The sequence below is a fragment of the Apodemus sylvaticus genome, chromosome 20 (assembly GCF_947179515.1).
Source record: "Apodemus sylvaticus chromosome 20, mApoSyl1.1, whole genome shotgun sequence".
NCBI classification, from domain to species: domain Eukaryota; kingdom Metazoa; phylum Chordata; class Mammalia; order Rodentia; family Muridae; genus Apodemus; species Apodemus sylvaticus.
This window is the reverse complement of record NC_067491.1, coordinates 53,457,652-53,476,353: the sequence shown is the minus strand read 5'-3', so window position 1 is coordinate 53,476,353 and position 18,702 is coordinate 53,457,652. Positions and strand designations below refer to the sequence as shown.

Genomic DNA, 18,702 nt, shown 5'->3' with positions numbered 1-18,702 from the left:
GGACAGCCAGGGCTACACAGAGAAACTCTGTCTCGAAAAAAAACCAAATCCAAAAAACCAGTACCACATAAAAGTGGGTGTGATACGCTGCGCCTGTCGTTGTATCACTTAGAAGGCAGAACAAGATGGATGGGAGCTCAAAGCCTCCTTAGGACTGGGAGCTCCAGCCTAAGCTATGTGCAGCTCTGTCTCTGTATGAACAGGAGAGGGGAGACCGGTCAGTAGCAAAGCCGCTGTTGCACAGGCGTAATGAATAGTGCAGCCTTGAGTTTGGACTGGCGTAAGTTCTGACAAGTCACAGACCTATGGCAACACGGTAGGTGAGGACCCCAGGATCTCTGCCTGACTTATGAAGAGACACAGTCTCAAGTTGAAAAGGCGCGGAACATTCAAAGCTCGTCCTTTGACCTGACTGCACATACACTCATGCAGAGACCTTGTGCAAATAGATCAGTAGGCAACAAGGGAGGCATACAGGTAAGGTTCTTGAATCAGCATGTACTAGCCATAGAAACAAAACAAGAAATCAGGTCTACATGTGTACATGGCAAACACTTTACCAACTGAACCAGCTCCCCAGCCTCTCTGCAAATTTCTTTGGGAGGATTATTTTGGATTTGTTTTTGTGTTTATGGTTTTTTTGAGACAATGTCTTGCTACGTATCTCCGGATGGCCTTGCTATACAGACCAGGTTGTTCTCAAACTCACAGAGATCCCCCTGCCTCCGGAGGCTGGGATTAAAGCATGCAGCACTACTCCTGTATACTGTACACATTTCATTGCACACATATGCAAAAATGTACATGTAGGACGACTGCTTGCAGGAAAACACGACTCTGTTGCCAAGATACTTTTCTAATCGATATTTATTTTTCTATTTATTTGGGTTGGGTTGTTTTTAGATAGTCTTGTACAGCCTAGGCTGACCTCCAACTCACTACCTCACAAGGATGACCTTGAACTTCTGAACTCCTACCTCCATACCTTGAGTGCTGGGATAATAAGCCTGTACCCTATACACAAGTCTACACATGTTGCTGTTTAGTTTAAGTCTGTACTACATGACTTGCTATTATTGTGGAGTAAAACTAAAATGTGCAGATAAATCAAGAGACTCAAAATACAATGCCAACCTCACAGCCCTTACCCACATTGAGAGGGAACCCTATTTTGTATCTTAGCACTAAGGTAGCCCCTACAACTCTGAAGGCTGAAGGAGGATTCCCAAAGGTCTTTATTCATTCTGATCCGTTCCTTCTCCTAGGGCCTTCCTACGGATGCTCTTTCCTGAGAAGCTGGATGTAGACAAGAAGGGCCGCCCCAGTACTGCTGGCTCCAAGATCAAGGTGGGCCTAGAGACAGGAAGGGGGCAGGAGAGGCAGTACTAGCTGTCCAGACTTTTTCTCCTGGTCCCGATGTCTGTCTGTCTCCATCCCTTGGGTTCTCACTGTCTGTGGTGCCCTTTGGCCTAGCAGGTTTTCCTTCGCTTGGTTTAGGAACATGAACTTAAATTTGGTCCCTCTGTCTTTCCTTCCTTTTCTTTTTTCTTTCCCCCTTTCCCTCCCTGTCTTCATCCCTCCTCTCCTTCCTCCTCCTGTCTGCCCTCCCCTCCTCTTTCCCCCTCTGTTCACCCTCCCCCTTCCTCTCCTCGTCCTTCCACATTTACTTTCCCTCCCCACCTTGTCTGACTCCCTTTCCCCCTCCTTTCCATCTTCCCTTCCATCCATCCTTTCTTCCTTCCTGTGCTTGCAGATGGAGCCCAAGGTCTTGTGCATGCTGGACACGCACACTATGATTGGGCTGGACACGCACACTGTGATTGTGCTGGACACGCACACTGTGATTGTGCTGGACACGCACACTATGATTGTGCTGGACACACACACTATGATTGTGCTGGACACGCACACTATGATTGGGCTGGACACGCACACTATGATTGGGCTGGACACGCACACTATGATTGGGCTGGACACGCACACTATGATTGTGCTGGACACGCACACTGTGATTGTGCTGGACACGCACACTATGATTGTGCTGGACACACACACTATGATTGGGCTGGACACGCACACTATGATTGGGCTGGACACGCACACTGTGATTGTGCTGGACACGCACACTATGATTGTGCTGGACACACACACTATGATTGGGCTGGACACGCACACTGTGATTGGGCTGGACACGCACACTATGATTGGGCTGGACACGCACACTATGATTGGGCTGGACACGCACACTATGATTGTGCTGGACGCACACACTATAATTGGGCTGGACACGCACACTGTGATTGGGCTGGACACGCACACTATGATTGGGCTGGACACGCACACTATGATTGTGCTGGACACGCACACTATGATTAGGCTGGACACGCACACTATGATTGTGCTGGACACGCACACTATGATTGGGCTGGACACGCACACTATGATTGTGCTGGACACGCACACTATGATTGGGCTGGACACGCACACTGTGATTGTGCTGGACACGCACACTATGATTGGGCTGGACACGCACACTATGATTGTGCTGGACACGCACACTATGATTGGGCTGGACACGCACACTATGATTGGGCTGGACACGCACACTATGATTGTGCTGGACACGCACACTATGATTGTGCTGGACACGCACACTATGATTGGGCTGGACACGCACACTATGATTGGGCTGGACACGCACACTATGATTGGGCTGGACACGCACACTATGATTGGGCTGGACACGCACACTATGATTGGGCTGGACACGCACACTATGATTGTGCTGGACACGCACACTATGATTGGGCTGGACACGCACACTATGATTGGGCTGGACACGCACACTGTGATTGTGCTGGACACGCACACTATGATTGTACTGAACACGCACACTATGATTGGGCTATACTTTCCACACCACTTACTTTAAAAGGTGGAAATGCTACACTTATCATAGAACAGGCTATCTTACTCATTTCAAGTGTGCATCTCAGTGGCACATGGATGTTCACAATGTCGTGAAGCCATCCCCACCAGCCATCTCCACACTTTATCATCTTTTCAAATTCAGAATATATCCCCATTCACAACTAACCCCACAGCCCCCTATTCCCGTCATATGGACAAGGCTGCTGTCCATATAGATCTGAGGATTTTAAGGACCTCTTTTCAGTGGCATCATCTGGAACATACCTGGCTAATGTCAGTCACGAAATGTCCTCAGAGTCCATCCACGCTGGAGCTAGTTATTAGAACGTCCTTCCTTCTGAAGGCTGAACAGTATCCTACTGTGTGGCTACACCATGCTACATCCATTTTTTTTTTCATTCATGTGCTGAAGGGTTGGGTCCACCTTCTGTTGAGGATTGATATTGCTGCAGGGGGTGTAGGGTCCCATCCGAAGTCACATTCACAGTTGTTTGTTGAGGACTCTGTGATGACAGCTAATCCCCACATATACAAGGAATTAGCTCAGTCCCACTTGGAAGATGAAGAAGCTGATGATCAGAAACAGGCGGCCACTGACACAAATCACAAACAGTTTGAACCTGAATGTTTCTTGTCACTTCCCTAGTCTTCCCACCTGGCCCCAACAACTTTTGCCCAGAAAACTAAAATGCATAAACTGAGAACCCAAGCCTGACCATCTCATCTCTCTATCTCTCCTCTCTCCCTCTCCCTCTCCCTCTCCCTCTCTCTCTCTCTCTCTCTCTCTCTCTCTCTCTCTCCCCTCTCTCTTCCTCCCTCTCTCTCCCTCTCTCTCTCTCTCTCTCTCTCTCTCTCACACACACACACAAACACAAACACACGTTTCTTATTTACAAAGTCAATGTCCCCTTGAAGACAGATGAAATTTGTTCTGATTTTTCTATTACTAAGTCATCAAACATCTCCTAAGTACTTATTATGTGTTAAGCTATGTGAAAAATGTGACAGACACTAGAACTCCAAGTTTGAGATTTAAGAGGTGGGTAGATTACCTTTAATCTCAGCACGTGGGAGACAGAGGAAAGTGGATCTTTGTCAGTTCAAAGCCAGCCTGATCCAAAGAGTGAGTTCCAGGACAGCCAGGACTGATATACAGAGAAATCCTGTATAATAAACAAACAAACAGAGTTGTGTAGATGCACAATATCAGCCTTCATGTAGATAGCTGAGGAATTATACATAGCCGTGGTTTGCCCACTCAGCTACGCACATCCCCTCTCTACTGAGCGCTTCTTGTATGAGGAGAACCAGTAGAGTCATCCTCAAGCCTTCCTCACTCCTGACTTTCCCTATTCCTCAGAAACAAGCCAACGACCTGGTGTCCACGCTGAAGAAGTGCACACCCCACTACATCCGCTGCATCAAACCTAACGAGACCAAGAGGCCCAGGGACTGGGAGGAAAGCAGGTGAACCAACCGTCCCCTTCGTGTCCCCAACAAGATCTAGGAACCCGATGGACCAGCCACTTACATTTGATTCACAGACAAAGCACCAACTTTAAGACCACTCCAGACTGGACTCTAAGTCAGAGAGATGCCCCAGCATTTAAAGGTGCTTGTTACCAAACCTAATGATCTGAGTTCAATCCCTGGGCTCCACACAGTGGAAGGCAAAAGCTGAAACCTGCAAGTTGTAGTCTGACCACCACATACATGCAGTGACATGCATGTGCACACACAACATATTACTTAAAATTATAAAACATCTGTGGCCCCAGAGTTATGAATTGAACTGACAAAGGCACCTACACACACACCCAATCCCCAGATAAACCTAATCTGACTGTGAAATAATCAAAACACAATTTCTCAAACCTAAACTCCAGAACTGACCCTTGAACTAACCTCCAGGATGAGCTCAGGACATTCCCCTCAGATCTCAGTCCAAGATTTGGTCCCAGACTGAGCTGAGAAACTCCTTGTGACTCAAAACTCACCATCTAAACCACCCCCAAGCTAGTCCCGATGGCTTTCATGTTTATTCTCAGCCTTGGGAGATAGAGGCTAGAGGATCATAGATTCAAGGAAACCTAAGCAGTAGAGAGAGGCACTAGCCATAGACAGACAGACAGACAGACAGACAGACAGAATGTACAGATAGTAATTAGATAGGCAATATGTAGACAGATGGCAAATTAGATAGATGATTAACTGATTAATTGATAAATAGATAAATGATAGACAACAGATAGATAATACATAGGTAGCCAATGATAGGATCATAAATAAATGATAGATAGATAGATAGATAGATAGATAGATAGATAGATAGATAGATAGATAATTGATAGATAGACAGACAGACAGACAGAGACAGACAGACAGACTCATGAGATAACCCCAGCACAAATCCAGGCCTCATGCTCCTCATTTTCCCTGGGTCTCTCCCACTTTCTGGACCTCAGGAGACTTCATTCCCACAGGGTGAAGCACCAGGTGGAGTACCTGGGCCTGAGGGAGAACATCCGCGTGCGAAGGGCAGGCTTCGCCTACCGTCGGCAGTTCTCCAAGTTCCTGCAAAGGTGATGATGCACTGTCTCTCCTTCCTTGCCTGCCTCTCCTATTGAAGTGGCCAACCAGCAGGTCTGCTCCAAATGTCCCCACACCCTCATGACCTCTACCTCTAGGTATGCCATTCTGACCCCTGAGACATGGCCACGGTGGCGTGGAGATGAACGCCAGGGTGTCCAGCACCTGCTTCGTGCTGTCAACATGGAGCCAGACCAGTACCAGATGGGGAGCACCAAGGTCTTTGTTAAGAACCCCGAGTCGGTGAGTTTGTGTGAGAGAGAAAACGGGATGGGGACCAGTGGGTAAAAGTGCAAACAAGCCAACCCAGCAAGCTGAGTTCTGAGGACTGGCCTCAAGAACTCACATATAGGTGGATGCAGAGAACTAACTACAAACTTGTCCTCCTCTAACCTACACATGCACACCATGGGACTCCTGCACCACACTATCTCTCTCTCTCTCTTCACACTTTAAAATGTGTGTGTACATCAGTGTCTCTGTCTGTCTGTCTGTCTCTCTCTCTCTCTCTCTCTCTCTCTCTCTCTCTCACACACACACACACACACACTCACATATACACACACATTCACACAAAGGCATACACAAACACAAACACATTTACACAAAGAGACACTTGCAGACACACACACAGATGTACACACACATTTTTAAAGGGTGAAAATTATAAAAATATAAGAAAATAAAGAGAGGCTTGGGAGCACCCTCTGACACAGCCATACCCTGGCACAGGGAGACAGGTGACCACCCAGGAGTGCGGAGAGGTCAGTCAGCACAGGCAGGACCACTCCTGCCACGCAGGGGATCACTCCAGGACCCTCTGACGGAAGCCTTCAGGTTTCTGTCTCCAGCTTGGGATCATCCTCTACCACAGCACACAACATCCAAGTGTCGCAGAGAGGTAGCTAACCACCCAGGAGTGCAGAAAGGTCAGTCAGCAGAGGTAGGACCTCCTCTGCCACTCAGAGGAAACAGCCGGAAACCATGAGGGCAAAAGAGAGCAGCCTTGGAAAGGAGTCTTCCAATATCCACTCGCACTCAGAGATGATCGGGGCCACAGAGCTACATACCCAAATACAACCACAAGAGAGTGGGTCTCCCAGGAGCACAGATACAGAGGCTTGCAGGACAGAGAAGCCACAGTCAGAGACAGCAACACCAGCTAACACCAAAGATAACCAGATAACAAAAGGAAAATGCAAGAACATTACCAGCAGAAACCAAGGCAACATGGCACCATCTGAACCAAGTTCTCCCACAATAACAAGTCCTGGATACCCCAAAACACCAGAAAAGCAAGATCTAGATTTAAAATCACATCTCCTGATGCTCATAGAGGAGTTCAAGAAGGATATAAATAACTCACTTAAAGAAATACAGGAAAGTATGAATCAACAGGTAGAAGCACTTAAAAAGGAAACACAAAAATTCTTTAAAGAAATACAGGAGAACATGGGTCAACAGGTAGAAACCCTTAAAGAGGAAACACAAAAATCCCTTAAAGAAGCACAGGAAAAAAAACAAACAAGTGAAGGAACTGAACAAAACCATCCAGGATCTAAAAACAGAAGTAGAAACAATGAAGAAATCACAAAAGGAAACAACTCTGGAGACAGAAAACCTTGGAAAAAAATCAGGAGTCATAGATAACTCAACATCTACAACAGAATACAAGAGATGGAAGAAAGAATTTCAGGTGCCGAAGATACCATAGAAAGCATTGACTCAACAGACAAAGAAAATGCAAAATGCAAAAAGCTTGTATCCCAGAACATCCAGGAAATCCAGGACACAATGAGAAGACCAGATCTAAGGATTATAGGCATAGATGAGAGTGAAGATTTCCAATTTAAAGGGCCAGTAAATTTCTTCAACAAAATTATAGAAGAAAATTTCCCTAGCCTAAAGAGAGAGATGCCCATGAACATACAAGAAGCCCACAGAACTCCAAACAGACTGGACCAGAACAGAAAGTCCTCCTGGCACATAATAACTAAAATACCAAATGCACTAAACAAAGAAAGAATATTAAAAGCAGTAAGGGGAAAAGGCCAAGTAACATATAAAGGAAGACCTATCAGAATTACACCAGACTTCTCACCAGAGACCATGAAAGCTAGAAGATCCTGGGCAGATCTCATATAGACCCTAAAAGAACACAAATGACAGCCCAGACTACTATACCCAGCAAAACTCTCAATTACCATAGATGGAGAAACCAAGATATTCCATGATAAAACCAAATTTACACAATATCTTTCCACAAATCCAGCCCTACAAAGGATAATAGATGGGAAAATGCCAATGTAAGGAGGGAAACTACACCCTAGAAAAAGCAAGAGAGTAATCATCTTTCAACAAACCCAAAAGAAGATAACCACACAAACATAAAAATAACATAAAAAATAACAGGAAGCAACAATCACTAGTCCTTAATATCTAATGGCCTCAATTCTCCAATAAAAAGACATAGACTAACAGACTGAATATGTAAATAGGACCCAGCATTTTGCTGCAAATGCACCTCAGTGTCAAAGACAAACACTACCTCAGAGTAAAAGGCTAGAAAACAATTTTCTAAGCAAATGGTTTCAGGAAACAAGCTGGAGTAGCCATTCTAATGTCAGATAAAATTGACTTTCAACCAAAAGTCTTCAAAAAAGAAGACTTTTATCAAAGGAAAAATCTACCAAGAAAAACTCTCAATTCTGAACGTCTATGCACCAAATGCAAGTGCACCCACATTTGTAAAAGAAACTTTACTAAAGCTCAAATCACACATTGCACCTTACGCAATAATTGTGGGTGACTTCAACACCCCACTCCCATCAATGGAAAGATCAGGAAAACACAAACTAAACAGAGACACAGTAAAACTAACAGAAGTTATGAACCAAATGGATTTAACAGATATCTATAGAACATTTTATCCTAAATCAAAAGAATATACCTTTTTTCTGGGAAGTGCGGAGACTGAATTATTTGTTGAGATTTTTGCTTTTGACAAGGTCTCACTATATGGCCCTGGCTGGCCTGGAATTTGCTACATACACCAGGCTGGCCTCACAAAGATCCCCCTGTATGCTGGAATGAAAGGTGGGTACCAACTGTGTGTTATGGTACTTCCCTTTAATCCCACCTCTCAGAGGCAGAAGCAAGAGGACCTCTGTGAGTTTAAGGCCAGCCTGGTCTACACTGTGGTTTCCAAGGCAGTCAGGGTTATGTGGAGAAATTCTGTCTCAAATAAATAAGCAAACAAACAATTTTTGTAAATATTTTATTTCTTCTGTGTGCAAGTGTTTTACCTATATGTCTGTATTCCATGTGCATGCAGTACCTGTGGTGGCCAGAAGAGGGTATCAGATCCCTGGAACTGGAGTTACAGATGGTTGTGAGCCAACATGTGGATGTTGGGAACCAAACCAACCCAGGTCCTCTGGGAAAGCAGCCAGTGTTCTTAACCACTGAACCATCTCTTCAATTCCAACAGTAGCTAGGGTGTGGGAGGAGCCAGGACCGACTAGGATGAGAAGGATTTAGTAAAATGAAGGGAGAAGAACAATAGATGGGTTGGAAAGATGGCTCAGCAGCTACAAGCACGTGCTGCCCTCTCAGAGGACCCAGATTCAGTCCACAGCGTCCACGTGCTGGCTCGCAAAAACCATACCTCTGATTCCTGAGGAATTAATGCTCTTTATTGCCCAGATATTTATGTGGGCAAAACACCCATACAAATAAAAATTAAAAATAGCTGGGCAGTGGTGGTGCACGCCTGTAATCCCAGCACTCTGGGAAGCAGAGGCAGGCAGATTTCTGAGTTCGAGGCCAGCCTGGTCTACAGAGTGAGTTCCAGGACAGCCAGGGATACACAGAGAAACCCTGTCTTGATAAAAACCAAATCCAAAAAACCAAAAATAAATTAATTAATTAAAATAAACAAATATTTGAATTTAAAAATAAACCAATCTTTGAGAAAATAAAAACAAAAGTAGAGAAAATGGTTAAAAGTCTGGGCTGCTGAGCCATCTTGGAGGATAAAGGCTCTTGCCAATCTTGACATCGGAATTTGATGCAAAGTGAGTACTGACTGCAGAAAGTTGTCCTCTAGCTGCCATGAGTTCATCCCAGACAGACAGACAGACACACACACACACACACACACACGGGGCGGGGGGGGGGGAGAAGGGGAGGAGGGGGAGAGGGAGAGGGAAGGGCGAGAGGGAGGGGGAGCAGGAGAGGGAGGAGAGGGAGGGGAGGGGAAGAGGGAGGAGAGGGAGAGGGAAGGGCGAGAGGGAGGGGGAGCTGGAGAGGGAGAGGGAGGAGAGGGAGAGGGAGAGGGAGAGGGAGAGAACCAGTGGTTGAACTGGTATTTGAAGCTAACAAGGCAAACCCAGAGCTCTAATTTTATTTCATTAATTTATATGTACGTGTGATTTGCTATGGGTGAGAGGGTACCCACCGAGGCCAAATGAGCGTGTTGGATCCCATGGAGCTGGAACTTCAGGTGGTTGTAGGCTGCCTGACATGAGTACTGGGAACCGAACTGAGGTCTTCGACCTACAAGAGCCATAGGTCTGAGCCGCATCTCCAGCACACCGCCCCTGTTCTAATTTAATGCAGATGGGCATGAGCCCCTAAGTGGGAAGGACTTCTGGGTGCAGTCACGAAGAGACAACAAAAACTATTTTGGATGTTGAGAATGTTGCTCATTTGATAGAGTGCTTGCCTCGTATACACAAAACCCTGGGGTTCCTTTCATCAGCCCATGACCAGATGTGATGGTGCACGCCTATCATCCCAGCACTTAGGTAGCGGCTGAAAGATCAGGGGTTCAAGGTTATCCTCAACTGCATAGCAAGTGTGAGGCTATCCGGGAGGGTCCATGGGAAGTCAGGGACTTGGGAGATACCAGGGCCCACTACCCCTCCCTCCTGTCCAGCTTTTCCTCCTGGAAGAGATGCGAGAGAGGAAGTTTGACGGCTTCGCCCGCACTATCCAGAAAGCCTGGCGGCGCCACGTCGCAGTCCGAAAGTATGAGGAGATGCGAGAAGAAGGTGAGGGGCCTTCGTCAGGAGGCTTAGTCTGGGGGCAAGAGGATTCAGGAGAGGCTATGACTTTTAACTACACACATGTCCTCTCAGCTTCCAACATCCTACTGAACAAGAAGGAACGGAGGCGGAACAGCATCAACCGGAACTTCGTCGGGGACTATCTGGGGCTGGAGGAGCGGCCCGAGCTGCGCCAGTTCCTGGCCAAAAGGGAACGAGTGGACTTTGCTGACTCAGTCACCAAGTATGACCGCCGCTTCAAGGTGAGCCCTGCGTGGGTGCTCCCATCTGAGGCTGTGCCTCTGCTGAAAGGCCTTGTCTACATGAACACTCACCAGGTCACGGGAGCCTTGCTCACAAGCGCGTGCCCGACTGTTCCAGAAATCATGACCAGTTAACATAACCTCGAAAATTCCTTCTAGACGTGCAGGTGTATAGATGTGTACTGGGATGAGATGGCGAGATGGCACGGCAGGTAAAGGCACATGCTGACAACCCTGAAGACCTGAGTTCAATCCCTAGAACCCAGTCAGTAGAGGGAGGGAACTGACTCCCGCAAGTTGTCCTCCGACCTCCATGCCGTGTCATGCACATCACAGATACACACAAATAAATAACTGTAAAAGTAAAATATAACAGTCACACCTCACCTTCCTATACAACTCACAGAGTCATGTGGTTCACATACACACGCGTCCCTTACTTGTGACCCTGGCTTTTCTTTTTGTCATTCCTTTGAGCCAAGGCTTGCCTAGAACACAATCCTCCTGCCGTAACCTCCTAAGCCCTGAGATTACAAGTGTGTGCCACCACAAAAAGACTGTTTAGACAATATGCCCTTATCTGCCTCTGCGATATGTGTTCACTCCCTCAAGCAATCAATACTTTTTCCCCACCAAGAAAGGGTTTCACTATGTAGCCTAGCTATTCTGGAACTCACTCTGTAGACCAGGCTGGCCTTGAACTCACAGAAACCCACCTGACTCTGCCTCCCAAAGACTGAGATTAAAAGTGCATCCCCCACCACCTGGCCTCTATCCATACCTTTACAAAAGCTGAGCCGAGGGCATGTGGCTCTGTGTGCGCTTGCTCTGCCTGGAAGCATCGTGAACCCCCAAACCACCAGGGAGCTGTTTCCAGTGCAGTCAAATTAGGGTCGCTTTATGACAAGCTCAGGCTTGGGCTCTCCCCCAGCCCAACGCTAACACAGCAGGGTGAGAAGGTAGAGCAGCCCCAGGCCCTCAGCAGGACAAGGTATCGTAGGAAATGGGAGCAGGTCAGTGGTGTCTAGCCTGGAAAGTATCTGACAGAATGACCATGAGCAGACAGGTGGGTGAGCTGAAGCAACCATGTCACGTCACAACTGGTCTGAGAGCACATCCAAAACAGTCAAACTCATCTTCCATTAACTGTTGCTAGGAGGTAGCTAGGGGGTAAAGGTGGGGCATGCGCAGGAACAAGCCGACAGTCCTTCCTGGTACTCAGGTGCAGCTTGGGTCCGGCAGCAGGTCAGGTTCTCAGGCTCTGTTTCTTTTAAAATGGAGACCTGTCCCAAGATGGAGTATGTTTGGCCTCTCATGCTTAGCACGCAAGGATTCCATTCCCAACACAAAAGTATACACATGCATACAGTTCTGTGAACTTTTCCCAGAGAGACTAACAAATGTCTCTTTATTTCAAATAGGACACTCGTGATAGACCAAAGAAATGATTACATCTATGTGAATGATTATATAGTTCAGTGACACAATAAGCTTATTTTGGGTTATTTCCAGAAACATGGATCAGAGATTGGTTACTTACAGAAGCACTGGCAACTTAAAATTGGCTAAACCACTGGAGAAATTATTTCTCATTCTCCCCCACAAACCATTAATTGCCTATAGATCTTCAAGGAAGGACAGGGCCACATGAATCCCTTCCCAGAAATCAAAAATTAGTAGGCCCAATCTTGTGCAAGTCTCTTAAGGGTAAATTTGGCTTCAAAGGGCAACAGCATACCACCCAGAATACAGCATTCCAGCACACACACATACACACACACACACACACACACACACACACACAGCTACAGTGGCAGGTCACATCTATCAAATATTTCTTTCATCTTATACCTGTCAACTAGTCCTTACATATGTTTTCTAAACAATATAACCTTACCTCCATTCTGTTTCTTATACAATTTAGCAACTCACACACAAAGAGATTTCCCAGTCACTTGCCCTGAGAGCTCCCCGCTTGTCTAGAGTTGATCCTCTGGTGCTAGGCTGCCGTCCCCTGGGGGCCACCTATTAGCCTCTGGCTTTGCCTTCCCGCAGCCCATCAAACGGGACTTGATCCTGACCCCAAAGTGTGTGTATGTGATTGGGAGAGAGAAGGTAAGAAGGGGACCAGAGAAGGGTCTGGTGCGTGAAGTCCTGAAGAAGAAACTGGAGCTCCAGACCCTCCGTGGGGTGTCCCTCAGGTAAGGCCAAGTAGCACCTGTCCTGTAGTAACCCACCTGTCAGGTGTTCCTCTGCTGCCTCCTTGCTTGTTACCATGATAACTTTAGGTGCTATTACACCTATAGCTGTCTTGCTGCTACCTGCCACATTCACTTGACTCTACTTTCATGATCTTCAACAAACTATCTAACCACATTTTATTTGGGGGGAGGGGCACACAGCAGCACATGAGTGGAGGTCTGGGCAAAGGCATTCCACCATGTGGGTCCCAGAGAATGCAACTCAGGTCGGGCCCTACTTCATGGTCTTTGTGTGGAGACCATTTCTGTCCCTCTTCCTACCTGACCTCTGGTCATTCTCAATTACCTCCTTCCAGGTTCCTGCTCCTCCCTTCCCCCAACCTGGTCCTCACAGATTGGACCTACACACCGTGCCTTCGGGCTCCCTCACTGCTCTCTTGCCTTTTCCCCAGCACCCGACAGGATGACTTCTTCATCCTTCAAGAAGAGGCCGCCGACAGCTTCTTAGAAAGCATCTTCAAGACCGAGTTTGTCAGCCTTCTGTGCAAACGCTTTGAAGAGGCAGCGCGCAGGCCCCTACCCCTCACCTTCAGTGACCTGTACGCCCCTCAATCCATAGCCAACTCGTGTGCCACCTATGGGCAGTGCCTCCTACCTACTGCAGGGTCCCGGGCACCAGTGGGGTGTGGAAAAGGGACATCAACTGGCGCCCTCAAACTTCTTTCTCTCCCCTAGACTACAGTTCCGGGTGAAGAAAGAAGGCTGGGGAGGAGGCAGTACCCGAAATGTCACCTTCTCTCGCGGGACAGGTGACTTGGCTGTGCTCAAGGCTGGGGGTCGAGCTCTCACTATCAGCATTGGGGACGGATTGCCTAAGAGCACCAGTAAGTCAGTGAGAACCAGAACTGGGCGTTGTGGTGACGGGGCGGGATGGGGCTGGGGCGTGGTCGCTGAAGACCAATCAACTTTGTGGGGGCGGAGCCAGTTAGCTAGGCTAGTGTAAGACAGGTTGGGGTCTCTAGTGTCAAGGTATAGAGGAAGACATCTCATCTTAGAGAAATTACCAATAAAAGGGAGAGAAACATGGAGAGGCATGGCCATACAAGCAACACTAGGCTGTCAACATGGCGGGGCGTGTCCTACAGTGGGAGAACTCAAAAAATAGGTATGAAATTCCCACCTGCAACTAACATAGAAGCACCAATGAGCGTGCACAGAAGCATGGTCTCAAGCTGAACCAATGTGCAAGACCTGGGCCAAGGACCTAGTCTGGCCGGGCCACAATTCAAACCTATCGCTGATTTCTTCTTCTTTCAGAGCCTACACGGAAGGGGTTAGCCCAGGGAAGACCTCGAAGGCCTGCCCAGGCTCCCACTCGAGCAGCTCCTGGGCCCCCCAGAGGTAAGGAGATATAACTCTTAGTGACTTCCTTTGTCTGCTGTGGACTTAAGCTAACGAGAATAATATCTCACCTCATCATAGCTCCACTATATACTACAAGATGCAGGATACACATAATTGGGAATGAGACCTTTAAGAACCTGCCCTAGCTAGTCACGGACGTCTCCCTAGCCTGCGAAGCACGTTTTATTTAGCCAACTCATCAAATTTATTCTTGCCGCCAGACATCTGCTTACACTTGCTAAGCTTCCACACCACTTCTAGCCCAGTCATGGAGCTGGCTTAGCATGCAGAAAGCATTAGGTGTGTCTACTGCACAGGGAGTGTGCTACAACAGGACTATACCACACACACACACACACACACACACACACACACACGCCTGAGGACACAGGAGGCAAAGGCAGGTCGGTCTCTGAATGTTCAAGGCCAGCTTGGTCTATATAGCCAGTGCCAGCCCAGCTAGGTCTACATAGTGAAACCCTGAATCAAAGGTGGAATGAGAGGTGGAAAGGAGTGGGGTGAGAGAGAAAGAGGGAGAGAAAAAGGAAGAGGGGGAGGGAAAAGAAGAAGAAAGAAACCCTCAAATTCCTCATCAAATAAAGGCTCTTGGTGCATGAAGCTTGGAAGCCTGAATTTGGTCCTCGGAACCCAAGAAAATGTGGAAAGAGGGTGCAACTCCATGGAGTTGATCTCTGACCCCATCCATGTGTGTGCTGTACCATGTTTCCCACATATACATCATCCACACACATATAATAACACAGAATGTTTAAAGCTACTCCTTCTACATCCTGAATGAGTCCCTCATTTAGATTCTGTCCTTTTCTTTTTGTTTTGGTGGTGTGTCTCTTTGTGTGTGTGTGTGTGTGTGTGTGTGTGTGTGTGTGTGTGTGTGTGTGTGTGAGACAGCATCTCAATATGTGCAGTACTGACAGTTAAAGAGATCCATCTGCTTCTGCCTCCCTAAGTACTAGAGTTAAATGCACCACTATGTTTTTGTTTTGGAGACAGGGTCTCTCTATGGTCCTGGCTGGCCTAGAACTTAGAGATCCACCTGCCACTGACTCCACAAGTGCTGGGACTGAAGGCAAGCGTCACCACTCCTGGCCCTTAGACACATTTCTGTTGAGAGTGGCTGCATCTTCTGTCAGGCTTAGAACTTAGGGCTAACTCCTCAAATGTTCACAGCCACCCATGACACCTATCTCTGTCTCTGCTTCCACCATAGGCCTGAATCGAAATGGGATACCACCCTCCTCCCAGGGAAGGTCCCTGCCCCTGGAGATCACATCTGGCAGGAGTTCCCAGAGGCCTCCACGGGGTCCTCCATCCTCAGCCCTAGGAGCCAGCAGACGCCCTCGTGCACAGCCACCTTCAGAGCATAACACAGAATTCCTTAATGTGCCTGACCAGGGTGTGGCAGGGTAGGTGGGGAAAGATGGAGGGCACAGCCCTAGGAGTCGTCGTGGGGTCCTGGGTAGTCGTAGGGCTATGATGAGATGCATGCTGTTCCCCCTACAGCATGCAAAGGAAGAGAAGCATAGGGCAGAGACCTGTGCCAGGAGTGGGCCGGCCTAAGCCCCAACCACGGACACACGGCCCAAGGTGCCGGGCGCTGTACCAATACGTAGGTCAGGATGTGGATGAGCTGAGCTTTAACGTGAATGAAGTCATCGAGATCCTCATGGAAGGTTTGTATTCCGCGGCAGGGGTTGAGGGGGGAGTCTTCAGAACCCTGACACAGTAAAGCAGTTATACATCACTGCATAGCCTTTCCATCAATGCAAGAGGGACCAGGGCTAAGGAGATGGCCCAGTGGCATGCAACATAGACACTGTACCAAACAAGCCGCCGTCAGATGTGCCAGGCTAGGTCGTGCAAGAGTTTCTGGTGATTCTCCTGTTTCACCGCTGAGCTGGAATAATATAGTGTCATACACCACTGCATCTGGCTTTCATTGCCTCTAAAGAACCAAACTTGAGTCCTCACACATGTATAAAAGTACTTTCTCCACTAAGTCATCTCTCTATCCCCACACACAGTATGTTTGAAAACAGCCAGAGCCACACAAGACCATATCTCAAAAGCATAATTAATTAACTAATTAATTAAAATAAAATCTAAGATAGACATTGAGTAGACATGTGGGCTTTCTCCAGTGTGCACTGGGCACTCCAAGCTCTTCTCTCCCACAGATTCTTCTGGCTGGTGGAAGGGTCGGCTTCATGGCCAGGAAGGTCTCTTTCCAGGAAACTATGTGGAGAAGATCTGATCGTCCATCCACCAGCCTGCCTGCTTGCCTGCCTGGGAGCCAAACCCTGCCAGTGTGAGCCTTGGTTATCCTGTCTGCACTGGCCAGAATACTCAGGCTTGTGGCCTCCAGCCCAGTGGGGTCCCCGTGTGTGGAGGATCACCACTGTAGCGCCCTGTGCCTGGTACTGCCTTCCCATGGGTTGAATTGCTGTCTAAGTCTCCATGTTATCATGTGTCCAAAAGTACTTGCTGCAGAATCTACCTCCCAGCCGCCTGTGTATATGAAACAAATCATGTCCTGCCTTGTGAGCAAAGTGTTGTGCACTGCCCAAAGTGAGGGGATGTTGACAGTTAGACCTCTCCACTTTCTCTCATCACTGAGGCAATAAACATGTGTCAGGTACAAGCGAGAAGTAAATTACTGAGTTCTGGGGCTGGGGATGTGACTTGGATGGTAGAGTGCTTGCCTCTTAAGTATGATCCCCACGGTTTCCTCAGGAGTGCCTAAAATTGGGTGTGGTGGCACATGTCTGCAATCTCAGTACTGAAGAGGTAGAAGCAGGAAGACCAAGAGTTCAGTGTCACCCTTGGCTACAGAGCTGATTGTTTAAAAACTGTGTGTGTGTGTGTGTGTGTGTGTGTGTGTGTGTGTGTGTGTGTCTGTGTGTGCAGGTCAGAGGAGAACCTTGTGATCTTGTGTGTGTGTCTGTGTGTGTGTGTCTGTGTGTGTGTCTGTGTTTGTGTGTGTGTGTGCAGGTCAGAGGACAACCTTGTGGACTTGTATGTGTGTATGTGTATACATCAGAGGACAACCTTGTGAACTTGTGTATGTGTGTGTGTGTGTGTAGGTAAGAGGACAACCTTGTGAACTTGTGTATGTGTGTGTGTAGATCAGAGGACAACCTTGTGAACTTGTGTGTGTGTGTGTGTGTGTGTGTGTGTGTGTGTGTGTGTGTGTGTGTAGGTCAGAGGACAACCTTGTGAATTTAATCTCTACTTCCCCCAGGCAGATTCCAGGACTCACTCAAACTCAGGTCATCAGGTTTGGTGGTGAGGGCCTTAACTAAACCATCTTAGCAGCCCCTACGTAGCTGGTTTTGAGGATGTCTTGGGCTACAGTAAGATCCTTTGAGGATCTACTGGAGGGAAGGCTGCCCAGAAAAGCCCATCTGGTCCTTTTTCCTTTTCTCCTTTGCATTTGCCTCAAGAAACCAACCTTGGCTGGAAAACAAGCACAAGGAAGCAGCTGGGAACAGAGAGACCACAGAGACAGACAGACAGACAGAGACTTACTTTGTAGACCAGGTTAACTTTGAACTCCTATAGATCTATCTGTCTTCCTTTGCCTTGTAAGTGCTAAAATTAAAGACATATGTCTTCTATCTGGTTTCACAAACCAGTGCTAAAATTAAGATGTATTTATTTTAAATTATAAAATAATTATTTTTTGAGATTATAAAATAATCATTTCCCCTTTCCTAAATATATAAATACACTTGCTCAGTCTGTACAGTATCATTTGTATGTATGTGTTTTCAGGGCTGACTACTTGATATTGAATAATGAATTGGCATGTTCTTCTTTGGGGGAGACCATTTCTCTCTTTCTCAACCTTCCTTATTTGCCTGTAGTTCTTTATCTAGTATTCAGGCCTCATATGAGTTCATGACTTTATGAGAGAAGAGGGTCAGTGAGTGAGAGACTCAGCAGGCAAAGGTTCCTGGGCTACACAGAAGGAGAGAGGAGGAGGATGAGAAGGGGGAGGAAGAAAGGGCAGAAGGGGCTTCCATCTTTCTTCTCAAGCTCACTCTGCAGATGGCTCTCCCCTCCTTGCACTTGTGGGGACAGTTCCCTCACTCCACTGGCAGAAAGGAGGTGAGGCTATGAGCAGGGCGGATGGTCAAGTATTGGGAAGGATGCCTGACTGGGAAGGACAGGAGAGAAGAAAGGGGGCTTCATATTTTCTAACAGACAGTCTTGGTAACTAGGTTAGGGACAGCTCCACACTGTGAG

General features: G+C 47.4%; 1 protein-coding gene across 2 annotated transcripts in view; it reads left to right on the top strand.

Annotated features, from left to right (window-relative positions):
* The window catches only part of Myo1f (myosin IF), a 48,545-nt gene extending 31,450 nt beyond the window's left edge, over window positions 1–17,095 (top strand). For both annotated transcript variants that reach the window (XM_052165471.1, XM_052165473.1), the window contains exons 16-28: window positions 1,266–1,347; window positions 4,292–4,398; window positions 5,415–5,513; window positions 5,619–5,763; window positions 10,460–10,574; window positions 10,662–10,831; window positions 12,887–13,032; window positions 13,485–13,631; window positions 13,768–13,916; window positions 14,350–14,433; window positions 15,665–15,860; window positions 15,958–16,127; window positions 16,632–17,095. In XM_052165471.1, coding sequence (XP_052021431.1) covers window positions 1,266–1,347; window positions 4,292–4,398; window positions 5,415–5,513; window positions 5,619–5,763; window positions 10,460–10,574; window positions 10,662–10,831; window positions 12,887–13,032; window positions 13,485–13,631; window positions 13,768–13,916; window positions 14,350–14,433; window positions 15,665–15,860; window positions 15,958–16,127; window positions 16,632–16,708 — 1,687 coding nt within the window. In that variant the 3' untranslated portion in view covers window positions 16,709–17,095. The remainder of the gene's footprint in view (window positions 1–1,265; window positions 1,348–4,291; window positions 4,399–5,414; window positions 5,514–5,618; window positions 5,764–10,459; window positions 10,575–10,661; window positions 10,832–12,886; window positions 13,033–13,484; window positions 13,632–13,767; window positions 13,917–14,349; window positions 14,434–15,664; window positions 15,861–15,957; window positions 16,128–16,631) is intronic.
* Window positions 17,096–18,702: the final 1,607 nt, after the last annotated feature.